Genomic DNA, 15414 nt, shown 5'->3' on the forward strand with positions numbered 1-15414 from the left:
ACTGATGACTACTATGCGACCATCCCCTGCTCTAATCACCTATAAATAGGTGGGTAAGGAGCAACACAGGAATGGGGTGAGGTAGGAGTAAAGTAAGATGGGAGAGAAAGAGCAAGAGAGAACATGAGCAAACTAAAAAATAAAGATTCTGTAACTCAATATGGAGGTCAGAACATCCCTGAAAGCTGGCAGTATCATTTATGTTCACAAGTTATCTAGCGTCTTTTACTAAAACAATAGAATAATCTTATGCAGAGAAAGTATTCAGAGTTTAATTTTACAATTCAAGAATATATACAATCCAACTAACCAATGTAATTCCATTACTCTCGCCCTGTTTAGAGACAGGCCAGCTGAAGCCAATTTGAGCTAATGAGATAAAAAAGTAGGTTCAATAGGGGGCATCTTGGAAAGGGACTTTTTCCCCTGAAGAGAACCATGAAAAACAGTGTCTCTTTCTGCCTGTTGCTGGTGACAGAGTCTTACAATTGTAAAGGAAAACTTGTATGAATCAGACACTTATTACAGAGCACTGGGATGAAAAAGAATAGGTATCCTTAGCTATGAACTAACCAATCCCAAAGGCCACTCCACCTCTGAACTTTCTGTTATGTGAGCTAATATATGTCCTTATAGTGTAAGCCATTTTAGGCCAGATTCCATTATTTGCAGCTAAAAAAAATTCTAAAATACTTTTTTTCAATTAATGTTTCTTCTAGGATCAACTAATGTATCATGGAAGGGCTTAGGTTGGTAACAGTTTGATTTGTGAAAATATGTAATATTACTATAATGCAATTTTGATTTTAAAACATAAAATAACCAAAAGATAAATTCGTACACATAAATCCTTACCATCAATTTCATATGCATAGACTTCACCAAAAATCATCCAGTATGGATGAAAAACTATATCTTTAGCAAGAGTCCAAGATGGTGCTTCACGAGGATAAAGTATTGCCTTTCTGGGAACACCAAAACTAAGTAATACAAGAGCCATAATCACTACAATGTAGAACATATTGGCCACCTGTTAAAAAATGAACACATGGGAATTTAAACACAAAGACAATTCTTCATCTTAAAAAACAGTTTCTAATGTTCCAATAGATAACCTGAATCTTTGAGTTTCTTTTTATTTCTAGCATTAGCATTCAGGAAATCATCACTACATAAACCTTAACATCAAGAAAATTATGTAAAAATTGATCTGTAACATCAGGCATCTTCTACATAATGAACCATATCACAGGCTCAAACAAGAGTCTGCCTATCTCATGTCCATGAATATTTTAAAGAAGTCTAGACATAAGGGACAGATTCAGGGAACCAATTTCCATGAGAGTTCTTTCCTAAAACTGTTTTGTTCTTATACAGGAGGTGCAGACTATCTTTTCTACCTTCCTTTGATATTATCCTTTGCCCATTTCACAAAAGAAAGGCATTCTTCTCACCCATCCTGAACCCTACCACGGTGCCTTGTCTCCTGGGCTATGAAAACCTCCTAGGAGGTAAATAAAACAACAAACTGAATTATCAGTATGTATGTTTAAAAAATAAGTGATACCCATATCTGGTTAACAAATCCTTTTGCAAGTCAGGTAGTTTGCAATTCTTTAATTTCAACAAAATTGAAAAAGAGCCTAACTGAGCTATCACATAATAAATCATTAAAAAAATTTTATTGCTAAATCACAATGTGAATTTTGACATCATTACCCAGGAATTCAAAGAATTAAGTTAAATGCTATAATAAAACTTTAATTTCTATCCTCTTATTTATGTGTACAAGTGTTCAGCACTTACATCTAAAAAAGTGAACATAGTCTCACTCTAGCAATGTAATAATATTCATCCACAAACAATAACCTAAGGGGAAAATCCCATAGAGATCAAAAGACTACATTCACAATAAATCTGTACTTTAAACAACTGTGAACTAACAATAATTACAGTAATAAATCAATATAAAAGAAATTACAATGACATTTCATAAAAATGTTTTGAACAAGTATATAAGTGAGAGTAGAAACAGAAGGTAGGACTGCGAAAAGTAAAGAGGACAGTAAGTCTAGACTAGATGGAGAAATTATAAAATATTTATATATATATAATCATTTAGTTTTGATCCTTTACCTTTAAAATTGTAAGATCTTGCCAATTTTAATTTAAATGTTAAAATTTAAAATTTAAATAAATTTGAATTTCTTTTTTAAACTTAGAGTTGAGTCCCTGTGACTTACAATCAAAAAATCCTAATACACCCTCCAAGATTTAGTTTTTCTATTTGTAAAATAGTTAAATAATGCCTTAACTGACCATTTAAGAAAACTACTAAGAGAATACATGTTTTCAATAAACAAAATCTTGGGATAAAAGATTTTAAAAGGCAAATAATTTAGCAAAACATTATTTGTGGCATTTGCTATAATTTGGAATCCAAATACTTACTTGTAAGAAATAAGTAAAGAGGCCCAACTCAAAAATTCAAGTCAAAACCCAAACCTAAAATATTCTAAAATTATTCAATGTCTATCAGCTGATGATTCAGAGGTCTCTGGATTTCATACCTTTTTGCATAAAGCCTATTTGACAATTATCCTTATATGTGATCTAAATTTAACTAATTAAAATATCTGAATATTCCATTTCTCATACATAAAATGAGGGTTCCTAGCTTGAATGTATAGGTATATGGAGTGAGTAGGAAGAGCTTAGCATTTACCATGTAATTTTTATTAGTCTGATCTCTATTAAAGATGTCACATAGATGATTTCTTCTATCTTAATCTTTCATATCTTTAAGCTTTTTAAAGCTGTTTTCTCTGCTTAAAAATTCCCTGATCAAGAAAAATTCCTACCTACTTTCTAAGCTTTTTTCAAACACCATATTCTTTGTGAAAGTCTTCAGTCTTCCCAAAACAGTTTACCTGTCTTTCTCTAACTGTTTATCTGCTCACATGCTTGTCTTATATACTAGACTGAATTCCATGAGGACCCAGACCATGTCTTATTCATCTTTGCTGTCTTGGCTTAGTATAATGCACAGCATATAACACATACCCAATGATTAAGAAGATCAAAGATAAAGAAGAAAATGAAATATATATTCCAGCTCCCTATAACTGGGACAGGAGAACCGGTGGGAGTGTCGGGAGTACATTAGAGGTAAGATTCAGATGGAAATTCAGATAGTTCCATTTTCTCTTGGCTTCCTCACTTTTCCCATCTCCATCTTTTATTACAATTGCTCACTTCTCTACTTCGTGCACCTCCCATTTACTGTACATCACCATTAAATTAACCCAATAACGCTAAGTCACTAAATAATCTGGTAGGCAGTGAGAGCTGGAGCGGTTTTTTGAACACTTAAAAAATTAGGCTAAAACCAGTTAAACCAGTTCAAACACTTAAAAAATTAGGCTAAAGCTCCCAAACCTTAACTCCCCTAACTTTTCCTGGAAATACCACTACTTTAGGAAAGAATGCAAAATGGATGAATAATGAGTACTTCTTTGATGTGACAAGTAATAAACCAGTAATTCTTAACTGGGGAGAGCAGGATACACTCTCCTAGAGGGAAAATGTGTACTGTGGAAATGCAAATATAATAATGAAACTCTATATTCAAAAAGCGTAAAAATGCTGTCTTCATGATGCAAAGCAATGCTGATAATCCTGTGGGTAGTGGCGTTACTTAGAAGATAAATTTAATCTAGAAGACCAATTTTCCGAGATTAAGGAAAAGGGTTTCAAAAATTCTAAGAATAGATTTTTATAAAAGGTGTAGATATTTAAAAAGAATTGAGAGAAAGCATACAAATTATAAGCCCATTTCGATAAACTATTATATATACTTATTCGTGCGAAGTTTGACACAAACATCTGTATTTATATATGTCTTGGAAGATGGAAAGGTATATATCAAATTTTAATACTGGATGTCTCTTGAGGGTACTTTGTCTGCACTTGCTAAAATTTTCTACAATGAATAGTAATTTTAGAATAAGGAAAGAAAAATTACTTTCACAAAAGCAACAGAAGCATAAGAGTTTGCCTTTTTCACTGAAAACTGAAAGTAATTTATGGTAGGAATAGGCCCAATACATTTTATATTTTTTCAGTTCAGTGCATAAAAAATTGCACGTTAAACCTGCCATCTATATTTAAAAAACAAAACCTGCCAGTTGGCTAAGCCTATGGGAAAGAGCAAAGTACTGGGCATATTACATCAGGAAAAGATTAGATGTTCTGGATACAAATTTTAAAAATAGTCTGGAGCAGTAAAGACAGGAGGAAAGAGGTACCTAAAGACATAAACCACTGACAGTATTTGTTCAGTTAGTATTATCTTGCAAACTACATTAATAAGGGAAAATATTAGTGTGCTGGGTTTGAGCTGAGCATGAGAAAGCCCTTGTGAGACTTTTTCAAGACAGCCCCACTGGATGAAAATCATCATAATGAACAATCTGCCTAGCTGCTTTCAACATCCATACACTGTAAAGTCACTCCAAAATGATAAGGAAAGACAGAGAAATGATTTACTTCTTTCATGGTAAAGAAAAACCAAGACTTGGGGGAAAAACTCTTCAATGATTTCCCTATATTTTTCTTCTCTAAACTCCTAGTTTTCAATGTTCTATACAGCCCAGGCTAGGCCGTGTCCATCCAATTTGCTAACAAACTACACCTAATCACAAAAGAAGTTCCAGTCAGGCTGTTCCTTTTTACTCCTATCTATCTCAAGCTTTCAAAGAATAACTCAGATTCCATTGCTTTAACAAAAACCTTCACAAATTTCTCTTTCCATGAATCCCTATATCCCCTACTCATTAACTCAATCAATAAACCACATTGATAAGTTAACTAATATCTCATATAATTTCCTAAAATAGTTATGTAGGACAGGCTCCTCCAGCTAGATTATGCAACTGTTAAAAATAACTACAGGACTGATAAAGTCAAAAAAGAAAAATGTGGTTTCACAAAGTTCAGGGAATTCCTATACCAATATCCTAATACCAATCTACATTATCCTGCATAGCAGTGAGAATATAACAAACATTAAAAACTACTTGAATGATTACAGTTTTTTAAATTTATAATCTCCTGCTAAGGACATAAAAACGAGAAAAAAAAATCTTAAGAACCAACCTATTAAAATACAATTAATGTTCAGCATTTTTATGTTGTTGTTTTTTTCCTACTTGAAGTGACTTTATCCATCCAACCAACAAATATTTACTAAGGAGAAATCTACTATGTGACAGGCACTGTGATAAGTATTGAGATACCAGAGATATAAAGGTGACCAACACCAGACAAGGTTCCCACTTCAAGGAATTTAAAGTCCAGAGAATATAAATAATCCAATGAGAATGTAGTTTAAAATACAGTTAGACACAGATAAATATTCTGAAGGGAAGAACACGAGTCCCCTAAAATTATATAGCAAATAAACTTGATCTAGCTGAAAAAGATCAAAAAAGCTTTCCTGAAAAAAAGTCATGCTGAAGTCAAGATCTGAAGGATAAAACTAATTACTCAAAAAAAGCTAAGGATATGAGTGTAGATGACAGTAATCATTTTACGCAGAAAGAAGAATATGAGCTATACCTGGTTCTCTAGTAGGGGTGGTATTAAAGAAAAAAGACAAAGGCTTGTGTGACTAGAGCACAGATAAGAGGTCAAAAATGGTAAGAAGTGAGACTTAAAAAGAAAGCAAGGAAGATGTTACTGCTAGAGGAAACCAGGTAAAGAGTATACAGAATCCCTCTGTATTATTTCTTACAACTGCATGTTAATCTGTAATTATTTCAAAATTTAAAGGGAGGGAGGGAAGAAAGGAAGGAAAGCAACAGCCAAACTGAGCAGGGCTTATGGGTTTCATTAAGAACACTGATTTCTAGAAGTAACACAAAATTAAAAGATTTTTAAGAAGGAGAAGTGACATATTCAGATCCACATTTTGAAATACTACTCTAGCTATAATATCGATTGAAGACAGGCCAGAGTGCTTGTGAGTAAACAGATTACTAGACTACTGCTGGTGCCAGATGATGATAGATTGGGTTCAGGGTAGTGGCAGTAAAGATGAAAAGAAATTCATAGATTGGAGCTGGCAAGTTTATATTTTTCAAATAGTCCTACCAAGTAGCATTTAAATATTAAAGTATTTCAAGACAAAACAAATAAAATAAGGTTTTCTAGCCTTATCCCAGCAAATATTGTCTTCAAAAGTTAATATCCTTAGGAATGGTCTATTTGGAATATGAGGCAAATAAGCATCAACTATCATTCTCTGGTTCAAGTAAAACTATATGAATAACATATTTTTATGATTTTAAGAAAAAACGTCAATAAACCCACGAGTATTATCAGACACCTCTCAACTTACCATTTTTCCAATCATCATTACATAAGGTCCTGCCTGTTGATTTACAGCTAGAAAATCTAGCAAACGCACATACCAAAATATTATGTTAAGACAGTAAATTAATCTTCCAGCCACAAAAACATGATTATCATATGCATTCTCAAAGTTCCATTTTGCACCAAATCTTAGTCCAAATCCAATGAAGAAAGAAATTATGGCAATTGTATCACTGATATTGAAGTAATCACTAAACCACACTTTAATCTTCTGGCTTATTTTTCCAGCTTCGGACATAAAGATCTGAAGGTTTAAAAAATAAAAGATGTAAACAATTTCTTCCTATTAAAGCATATACCAGAATTCAATTATAATATCACAGTAGAATTTTACATATCTTTTAATATTTCAAAGTATTTTTGATTGTCTTGGCATTTGATCACCAAAATAATTCAATAACATCAAAGACAGATACTTCTTATTCTCATTCTCTATATAAAAGGGGGGAAAAAGACCCACAAACAAATGACCTGCTCAACCAAGGTCATCCAACTAATACACTGAAAATCCTGAATTAGAACAAAGTTCTCTAGACTTGGAATGTGAGATACTTTTCAAATGTTGTTTTATTTTTCACTGAAACAACACTAGGATATCCAGGTAGGATCTTCCAAAGGTGCCTTCTTTGCAGAAAGTAAACAATTCAATGGTTTAAGTGGCTATACTGAGCTCTTTAATATAAATTTAAAAAAAATTTTTTTGTGGGGAATGGTAACACATTTACAGCTTCAAAATCATAGTGTATCATAAAGTAAATACTGAAAAGTCTTCCTTTCAGTCTTCTCCCCTAGCCAACTAATTCCCCCTCCCACAAGAGGCAACCACTTTTATTACTATCTAATGAATCTTTGCAGAAATGTGTTATGAATATACATTTTAAAAAATTCTTTGCAACTTGCATTCACCATTTAACAGCTTAATTTCTTCAAATATGTTAGTAAAACAACAGCTTTCATAAACATAGGGGCCATGGCACTCAAAGCATTTAAAATGCATAATAAGCTATTTAATAAGATAAATTCCTATTATACCTAAGTGGAAGAAAATATAATGCCTTCTATTTATTTTTGCAATTTCATGTAATCTCTAAATGTAAAGTAGAAACATGAAATAATTCAGATATATTTAAATCAGTGTGTTATAAAACAACATTTATGTAGGTACAAACAGAAAGTATAAAATTTTTTTAAAAACATTGTTTTCCAAAATCAAGGTATTAGAAAATTTACAATTTTAAATTGAAAACTCTGATAGACCCAGGGATCTAAATCTAAATGACAATTTAATAGGCAATACAATACACTTGAGAGCAGTACAATATAACAGCAAAGTAAGAATCTACTTATAATTTACCTACCTGATTGGCTATATGTATAATAAACACTTTTTGAGAGTAGCAAAGAACATAATTATGAATGTTGAGGAAATAAAACAAAAACAAATCTAGTTTTTGAGACAAATCATTATCTTTGTAATTGTGACAAAGTTAACAACACACTAACCTCTATTCTTTGGCCATCACTTTTAGAACAGCAAAGCCAAAAATTCTACATTTCGATAACAACACCACCTACTAAAATGATGAATAACACATACACATACCCACACACATAACCAAAACAAAACAAAACACCCTCCATATACATATTAAGTTACTGGTAGTAAAACTAAAGACATACCTCACGGACTTTCTCAATAGCATAGGTAAAAATATAAGCAATAACAATCCATTCTTGAACTGAAGGTAATCGTTCCATTTGTACAAGAACCACAAATGTATAAAGCATCAAAAATCCTAAGTATGCCAACTAATATAAAAAAGAAAATACAAGATAAGAATAAAATTGATTGTAAAATACAATTTTTACTATGAAAAATTCCAAACATAGACAAAAAAAGAAACTGAATGAGCCCCTGTGAAGTATCTCCCAGCTTCAATTATTAGAAAAGTTTTAGAAGTAACTCTTCTTCCATGCAGACACTGCATTTATCAACCAACCATTTATAAATGGTTCCCAAGGTATAAATGTGTTATTCTAGACTTTAGTTGACTTTTTAGTACTTCCCATAGGAAGAATTTTATAATACTAGGTTTATGTTCTCAGTCTAGTCTACACAATTTCACTTAACTTATATAATACCCTAAAGTATCATAACATTTTAAATTTTCTATAGGACTTCATCACCATCATCAAGAAGTACATACTACCTGGCTCCTCCTTCCCCAACCAAGTAATATTCCTAAGAAAGACAAGTGGTATTTTCTTAGCTCCCAGTCACTGAGGTCGAATTCCAAGAAGTGGAAACAAATATGAAAAACATTCTCCCTAGGTAAAAGAACATCCCACCTTTGAGACTCTTAACAAGAAAGATTATAAGGAGATGATAAGGAACCATATATAATGACATCTGAAGAATCATTTCATTTCAGAGGAAAACCCAGACTCTTTGACCCTTGAACAACTGTGGCTGAGAATCCTCTCACCATTTTCCTTGCCTCTACAAGTCTTAAAATAAGCCATATCCTTCATTTATGCTATGATAAGGTGGATAAGTAAACTGCAAAAAGCAAAGAAAGAAAGAAACTCCTATAGCCACCTGAACTGTCCATTTTTATTTTATTTTTTTTTTTTTGAACTGTCCATTTTTAAGTAGCCATTCATATGAATGCAAACATATGAGACCTATGTTATTCCCATTAGCGGAGACAGAATTTGGGGAGTATATTAGGTAATTCAGATTTGCAATTTTAACATTTGAATAAGATGGAGCTAGAAAATTTTCATATTGAGAAGGAAATGTAATGAATTAGTCTCAGGTTAATGAGCATGTGTGTAGGTGAGAAAGTAATGGCTGGAGGAACAAATTCTCAAATGTTTATCTTAGCATAAAGCCAACTGCATACTCTGGCAATTAAAAAAAAAGCCTGAGGGCTTCCTAGGTGGCGCAGTGGTTAAGAATCCGCCTGCCAATGCAGAAGACACGGGTTCGATCCCTGCTCCAGGAAGATCCCACATGCTGCGGAGCAACTAAGCCCGTGTGCCAAAAAATAAATAAATTAAAAAAAAAAATAAATTGTTTAAAAAAAAAATGTCAATCTGCAAAAAAAAAAAAAAAAAGCCTGATAATGATGAAAATGAAACGCAACAAATATATGACAACAAAGTCAAAAACAACTTAAAAGTTCTCCTGGGAAGGGGAGTTAAAAACGCATTCACTTGGCGTCTGGATAAAAGTAGACATAATCTCATGTGTTTCTCAGAGGGACTCTAGTCCTCTATGGACATGTATGCTCTTTAACCAGTAGTAAAATCTTTTCTTCCACTGGCAAGGGAAAAACCAATTATGTGACAGATAAGCAAACATACTATGATTAAAGAAGTAAGCGATCACACCACTGAAAAATAAAACTATATGAATAATCTAGATTACTTTTCACCATCAACTAACAATGCAAAAAGGTTTATTTCCAAAATTTTAACATTATCTGCAAAATCAAAAAACACAAGGAAATTACAATTGTGTATCAGAGGACATCCTGTTCTTTTAGGTGGAAAATGGCTTTCCAGTCATCTAAGTTATATCAAGATTAATATGGACTCTAAACCAAAAGTATCCTTAAAACCCATCTTCTAAAAACAGTCTCTTCAATAAATGGTTTTGGGAAAACTGGACAGCTACATGTAAAAGAATGAAATTAGAACACTACCTAACATTATACACAAAAATAAACTCAAAATGGGTTAAAGGTCTAAATGTTAAGACCGGACACTATAAAACTCTTAGAGGAAAACATAGGAAAAACACTCTTTGACATAAATCACAGCAAGATCTTTTCTGTCTCACCTCCTAGAGTAATGAAAATAAAAACAAAAATAAACAAATGATACTTAACTAAACTTAAAAGCTTTTGCACAGCAAAGGAAACCATAAACAAGAACAAAAGACAACCCTAAGAATGGGAGAAAATATGTGCAAACTAAGCAACTGACAAAGGCTTAATCTCCAAAATACACAAGCAGCTCAGGAAGCTCAATATCAAAAACACAAACAAACCAATCAAAAAATGGGTGAAAGACCTAAATAGCCATCTCTCCAAAGAAGACATACAGATGGCCAAGAGGTACATGAAATGATGCTCAACATTACTAATTTATTACAGAAATGCATATCAAAACTACAATGAGACATCACCTCACACAGGTGAGAATGGCCATCATCAAAAAATCTACAAACAATAAATGCTGGGGAGGGTGTGGAGAAAAGGGAACCCTCTTGCACTGTTGGTAGGAATATAAATTGATACAGCCACTGTGAAGAACAGTATGGAAGTTCCTTAAAAAACTAAAAACAGAGTTACCATATGACCCAGCAACCCCACTACTGGGCATATACCCAGAGAACACCATAATTCAAAAGGACACATGTACCCCAATGTTCACTGCAGCACTACTTAGAATAGCCAGGACATGGAAACAACCTAAATGTCCAACAGATGAATGGATAAAGAAGATCTGGTACATATATACAATGGAATATTAGTCATAAAATGGAATAAATTGGGTCATTTGTAGAGATGTGGATGGACCTAGAGTCTGTCATACAGAGTGAAGTAAGTGAGAAAGAGAAAAACAAATATCGTATATTAACACATACATGAAGAATCTAGAAAAATGGTACACATGAAACTACTTTAGGGCAGGAATAGAGACTCAAACATAGAGAACAGACGTGTGGACACGGCCGGCAGGGGGACGGTGGGACAAACTGGGAGATTAGGATTGACATATATACACTACCATCTGTAAAACAAACAGCTTGCGTACTCTGAGATGACCTAGATGGGTGGGAATGGGGGGCAGGGGTGGGAAGTCCAAGAGGGAGGGGATATTCACTTCATTGTACAGCAGAAACTAACACAACATTGTAAAGCAATTATATTCCAGTTTAAAAAAAAATTTCAAAATAAGAAAAAAATAAAAACATTTTGCTGGCTCCGCAGAGACCTGGGTAGGTTGGTGAGGGTGAGGCCACTCCACCCTTAGTCACTTGAGGAGGGAGATGGGGGCACCTGGGAGGGAGCAGCAGCCTGGAGCAGAATGCACTGCTAGAGGGGCACCCTAGAGGGGGTGCCCCAACTCGGGGTGAGGGCCCCCCACTGCAGCCGCAACCCCACCCAAACAAAACCTGAAAGTTGGAGTTTGGAGCAGAGAAAGGTTTACTGCAGGGCAATGCAAGGAGACAGGTGGCTCATGCCCCCCAAAACCCAAACTCCTGAAAGCATTTCAGTAAGCATTAAAAGACAAGGAGCTCATAATTCCTGAATCTCTCCTGAGACAAAGGACAGGAGAGGTTGGCCTTTACAGCATTTCAAAGTCACCTTTGAAAGTTTGGCTTCTGAGTGGGAGCTGGTGAGGGAGATGTGCTGACACCTTTGAAGGTATATTCTCAAGATGTTGATGTGATTCCTCAACATAATACTGATGAAAAAACGACCCAGAGCAGAAGAAGAAATGGCAGCTTCTCAGGGACTGCTGACATTCCAGGATGTGGCCACAGATTTCTCTCACAAGAGGAGTTGGGAATGACTGGATTTTATCAGTGGGAATTGCACAGGGATGGATGTTAAAGATCTACAGGGACCTGGTCACTTTTTAGGAGCAAAGAAGATCTCTGGAATGGAGACAACAGCCACATACCCAGCTATGTTTTCTTAAGACACCCAGGTTTTGATGACCAAAAAAGTAGGCATGGAAGATTTATTCCAAAAAATGCTGCTGGGAAAACATGAAAGCTGTCGACTTGGAAATTTAAACTGTAATAAATTGTGTAAGGTCTTAAGCAAGAGCTCTTTTTTTCCAGTAACTACTGGGTGGGCCAAAAGTGCCTTCAGTTTTTTAAGTAAAAATAAAAGACACATTTTTCATTTTCACCAAGAACTTTATTGAACAACGTATTCACCCTTTTGTTCCATTACCTTTTGCCACTTTTCAGGCAACTTCATAATTACACCTTCCCAAAACTTTTTATGTTTTTGAGCAAAGAACTGATCCAGGTGCCTTTTGCAGTCTTTCAGGGAATTGAAATTTTTTCTATTAAGAGAATTTTGTAAAGACTGAAATAAATGGAAATCTGAAGGTGCAATGTCTGGTAAATATGGTGAATGAATCAGAACTTCCCAGACAAGTTTTCACAGTTTTTGCCTGGTCATCCAAGAAACACGTGGTCTTGTGTTATCCTGATGGAAGATTATGTGTTTTCTTGTTGACTAATTCTGGATGCTTTTCAGAGTGCTGCTTTCTTTTGTTCTTACTGGGAGCAGTACTTGTTGGAATTAATCATTTGGTTTTCCAGAAGGAGCTTATAATAGAGGACTCCCTTCCAATCCCACCATATACACAACATCATCTTCTTTGGATGAGGACTGGCCTTTGGTGTGGTTGGTGGTGGTTCGCTTGCTCCATCTCTTCCGTTCCACATTGTTGTACAGCATCCACTTTTCATCACCTGTCACAACTTGTTTTAAAAGTGGAAAGTTTGCATTACATTTCAGTAGAGAATCACATGAGGAAATATGGTCAAGGTTTTTTTCGCTTAACTTACGTGGAACGCAAACACCAAAGCAAGTCACATAACCAAGCTGGTGCAAATCATTTTCAACGCTTGATTTGGGTATTTTGAGTATGTGAGCTGTCTCCCACACAGTATAACGCTGATTGTTCTCAATTACTGTTTCAATTTGATCATTGATTGTTCTCAATTACTATTTCAATTTGATCGCTATCAACTTCAACTGGTCTACCCGACCGTGGAGCATCATCCAGAGAGAAATCTCTAGCACGAAACTTTGCAAACCACTTTTGACACATTCAATCATTCATAGCACCTTCTCCACATGCTGCACAAATCTTTTTGTGCATCTGAGTTCCATTTTTACCTTTCTTAAAATAATAAAGCATAAAATGCCAAAAATGTTGTCTTTTTTCTTCCATCTTCAATATTAAAATGGCTACACAAAAATTCACTAATTTTGATGTCTTTTTTTTTGGGAGGGGGCTGCCTTGGGTCTTCATTGCTGTGCACAGGCTTTCTCTAGTTGTGAGTGGGGGCTACTCTTCACTGCAGTGTGCAGGCTTCTCGGTGTGGTGGTTTCTCTTGTTGTGGAGCATGGGCTCTAGGCACAGGGGCTTCAGTGATTGTGGCTCGCGGGCTCAGTAGCTGTGGCACACGGGGTAGCTGTTCCACAGCATGTGGGAGCCTCCCATGCCAAGGATCAAACTCGTGTCCCCTGCCTTGGCAGGCGGATTCTTAACCACTGCACCACCAGGGAAGTCTGATAAGTCTTTTTTTTTAAATGCATGTTGATATGACAGCTGTCACATACAATCTAACAAAATTGTTTCAAATGAAGTTAAAGATAACTAAGTGCTACTAGAACCATCTTATGGAAAAAAACAAAAGAAACTTTTGGCCAACCCAATACAACAGCATTTATAATGGAGCGACAAGCTATCCCTGCACTGAATCAGACAATAACTTTGACTGAGACTCAAATCTTATGAAACATCAGGGCAGTGAACTTTTAGAAAACCATTCTAAAAGTAATAAATATAGGGATATCTTTTATCAAAGCTCAAATATTACTACATATAAGAGGATTCTTATTGGAGAGAAGACTTACAAATGCAGTGAATATGATAAAGGCTGTAATCAGTCTTCAACACCAACTTACTCAATATCAGAGTACTCATACTAGAGAGACACTACAAGTGTAATAAATGTGGGAAAGTCTTCAACGAACCATTAAATCTAAGTAGAAAAAGGAAAATTCATACTAGAGGGAAATTTTACAAATGTAAAGAATGTGGTAAAGCCTTTTATTGGTGCTCAAAACTTACTCAACATCAGAGAATTCACACTGGGGAGAAACTATACAAATGTAAAGAATGTGGCAAAGCCTTTACCCACTGCGCAAATCCTAAGCAGCATTAGATAATTCACACTGCAGAGAAGCCTTACAAAAGTACAGAATGTGGCAGAACCTTTAATCAGCATTCATATCTTACTCAATATCAAAGATCTCATACTGGAGAGAAACCTTACAAATGTAAAGAATGTGGCAAAGTCTTTAACTGGCATGCAAACCTTACTCAACACCAGAAAATTCGTACTAGGGAGAAACCATATAAATGTAACAAGTGATGAAAGATATTAGTCCTAAATATATACTTCAGAAAACACCCAAAGAGTTCATAGTGGAAAGAAACTTGAATGACAAAAAAAATGTAAAAGTACTTAAAAATCAAATCTAAATAAACAGAATACATAGTAGAAAGCATTAAAGTCAATAACTTTTTTGGCATTACTCTAAATGAGAATATTATAGAAAATAATCTAAAGTTAAAACACTTACAAAATTGATTTGTGTCAATAACAAATTGGCACTTGCCACTGGCACTTGCCAACTACCTCTACAAGGATTAAATCATGTGCTGCTACAGCGGCTGATTTTCAACTCCCTCAGAAAGGAGCTGAGGGTTGAGAGAAGAAATGAGGCACGCTGTGCTCTGGGAAAAACTGTCCGAACAGGTCTTCAGATAGTTAGATATTTTCAGGAGCAGATATTATGAGTCCAATTTTTCTATCTCCTCATATCTAGAAAAGCACTAAAATCCTTCATGATGAAGACTGCTCTTCATGACTAACAGAAATCTTCCGCAAAAGAATATGTGCTTAGTTGTATATATTCTCCCTTCACCAAAATCACATATATACTGACCTTCCCCACTGCCCCCCTGGAGCAGTTTCTCAGAACTACCTGAAATGCTGTCTCCTGGGCTATAGTTCTCATTTTGTCCCAAATAAAACTTGACACACAACTCACACAGTGTGCTTTTTTTCCCCCCTAGTTCGATAGTTTGTATTCATCACAAGATCAAAGGGAATGATGTTCAGACAGGTATAATTATTATCAGTAT

At 34.8% G+C, this 15414-nt stretch overlaps 1 protein-coding gene across 5 annotated transcripts in view; it reads right to left on the bottom strand.

Annotated features, from left to right (window-relative positions):
* The window catches only part of TRPM7 (transient receptor potential cation channel subfamily M member 7), a 124781-nt gene that overhangs the window by 39125 nt on the left and 70242 nt on the right, over window positions 1–15414 (bottom strand). For all 5 annotated transcript variants that reach the window (XR_009051359.1, XM_057722172.1, XM_057722169.1 and 2 more), the window contains 3 exons: window positions 8116–8244; window positions 6401–6679; window positions 856–1030 (listed from right to left, as the gene is read on the bottom strand). Coding sequence is in view for 4 of the 5 variants with exons in the window: in XM_057722172.1 (XP_057578155.1) it covers window positions 856–1030; window positions 6401–6679; window positions 8116–8244 (583 nt within the window). In the remaining variant the exon portion in view is untranslated. The remainder of the gene's footprint in view (window positions 1–855; window positions 1031–6400; window positions 6680–8115; window positions 8245–15414) is intronic.

Source organism: Hippopotamus amphibius, chromosome 2 (assembly GCF_030028045.1).
Source record: "Hippopotamus amphibius kiboko isolate mHipAmp2 chromosome 2, mHipAmp2.hap2, whole genome shotgun sequence".
Taxonomy (NCBI): domain Eukaryota; kingdom Metazoa; phylum Chordata; class Mammalia; order Artiodactyla; family Hippopotamidae; genus Hippopotamus; species Hippopotamus amphibius.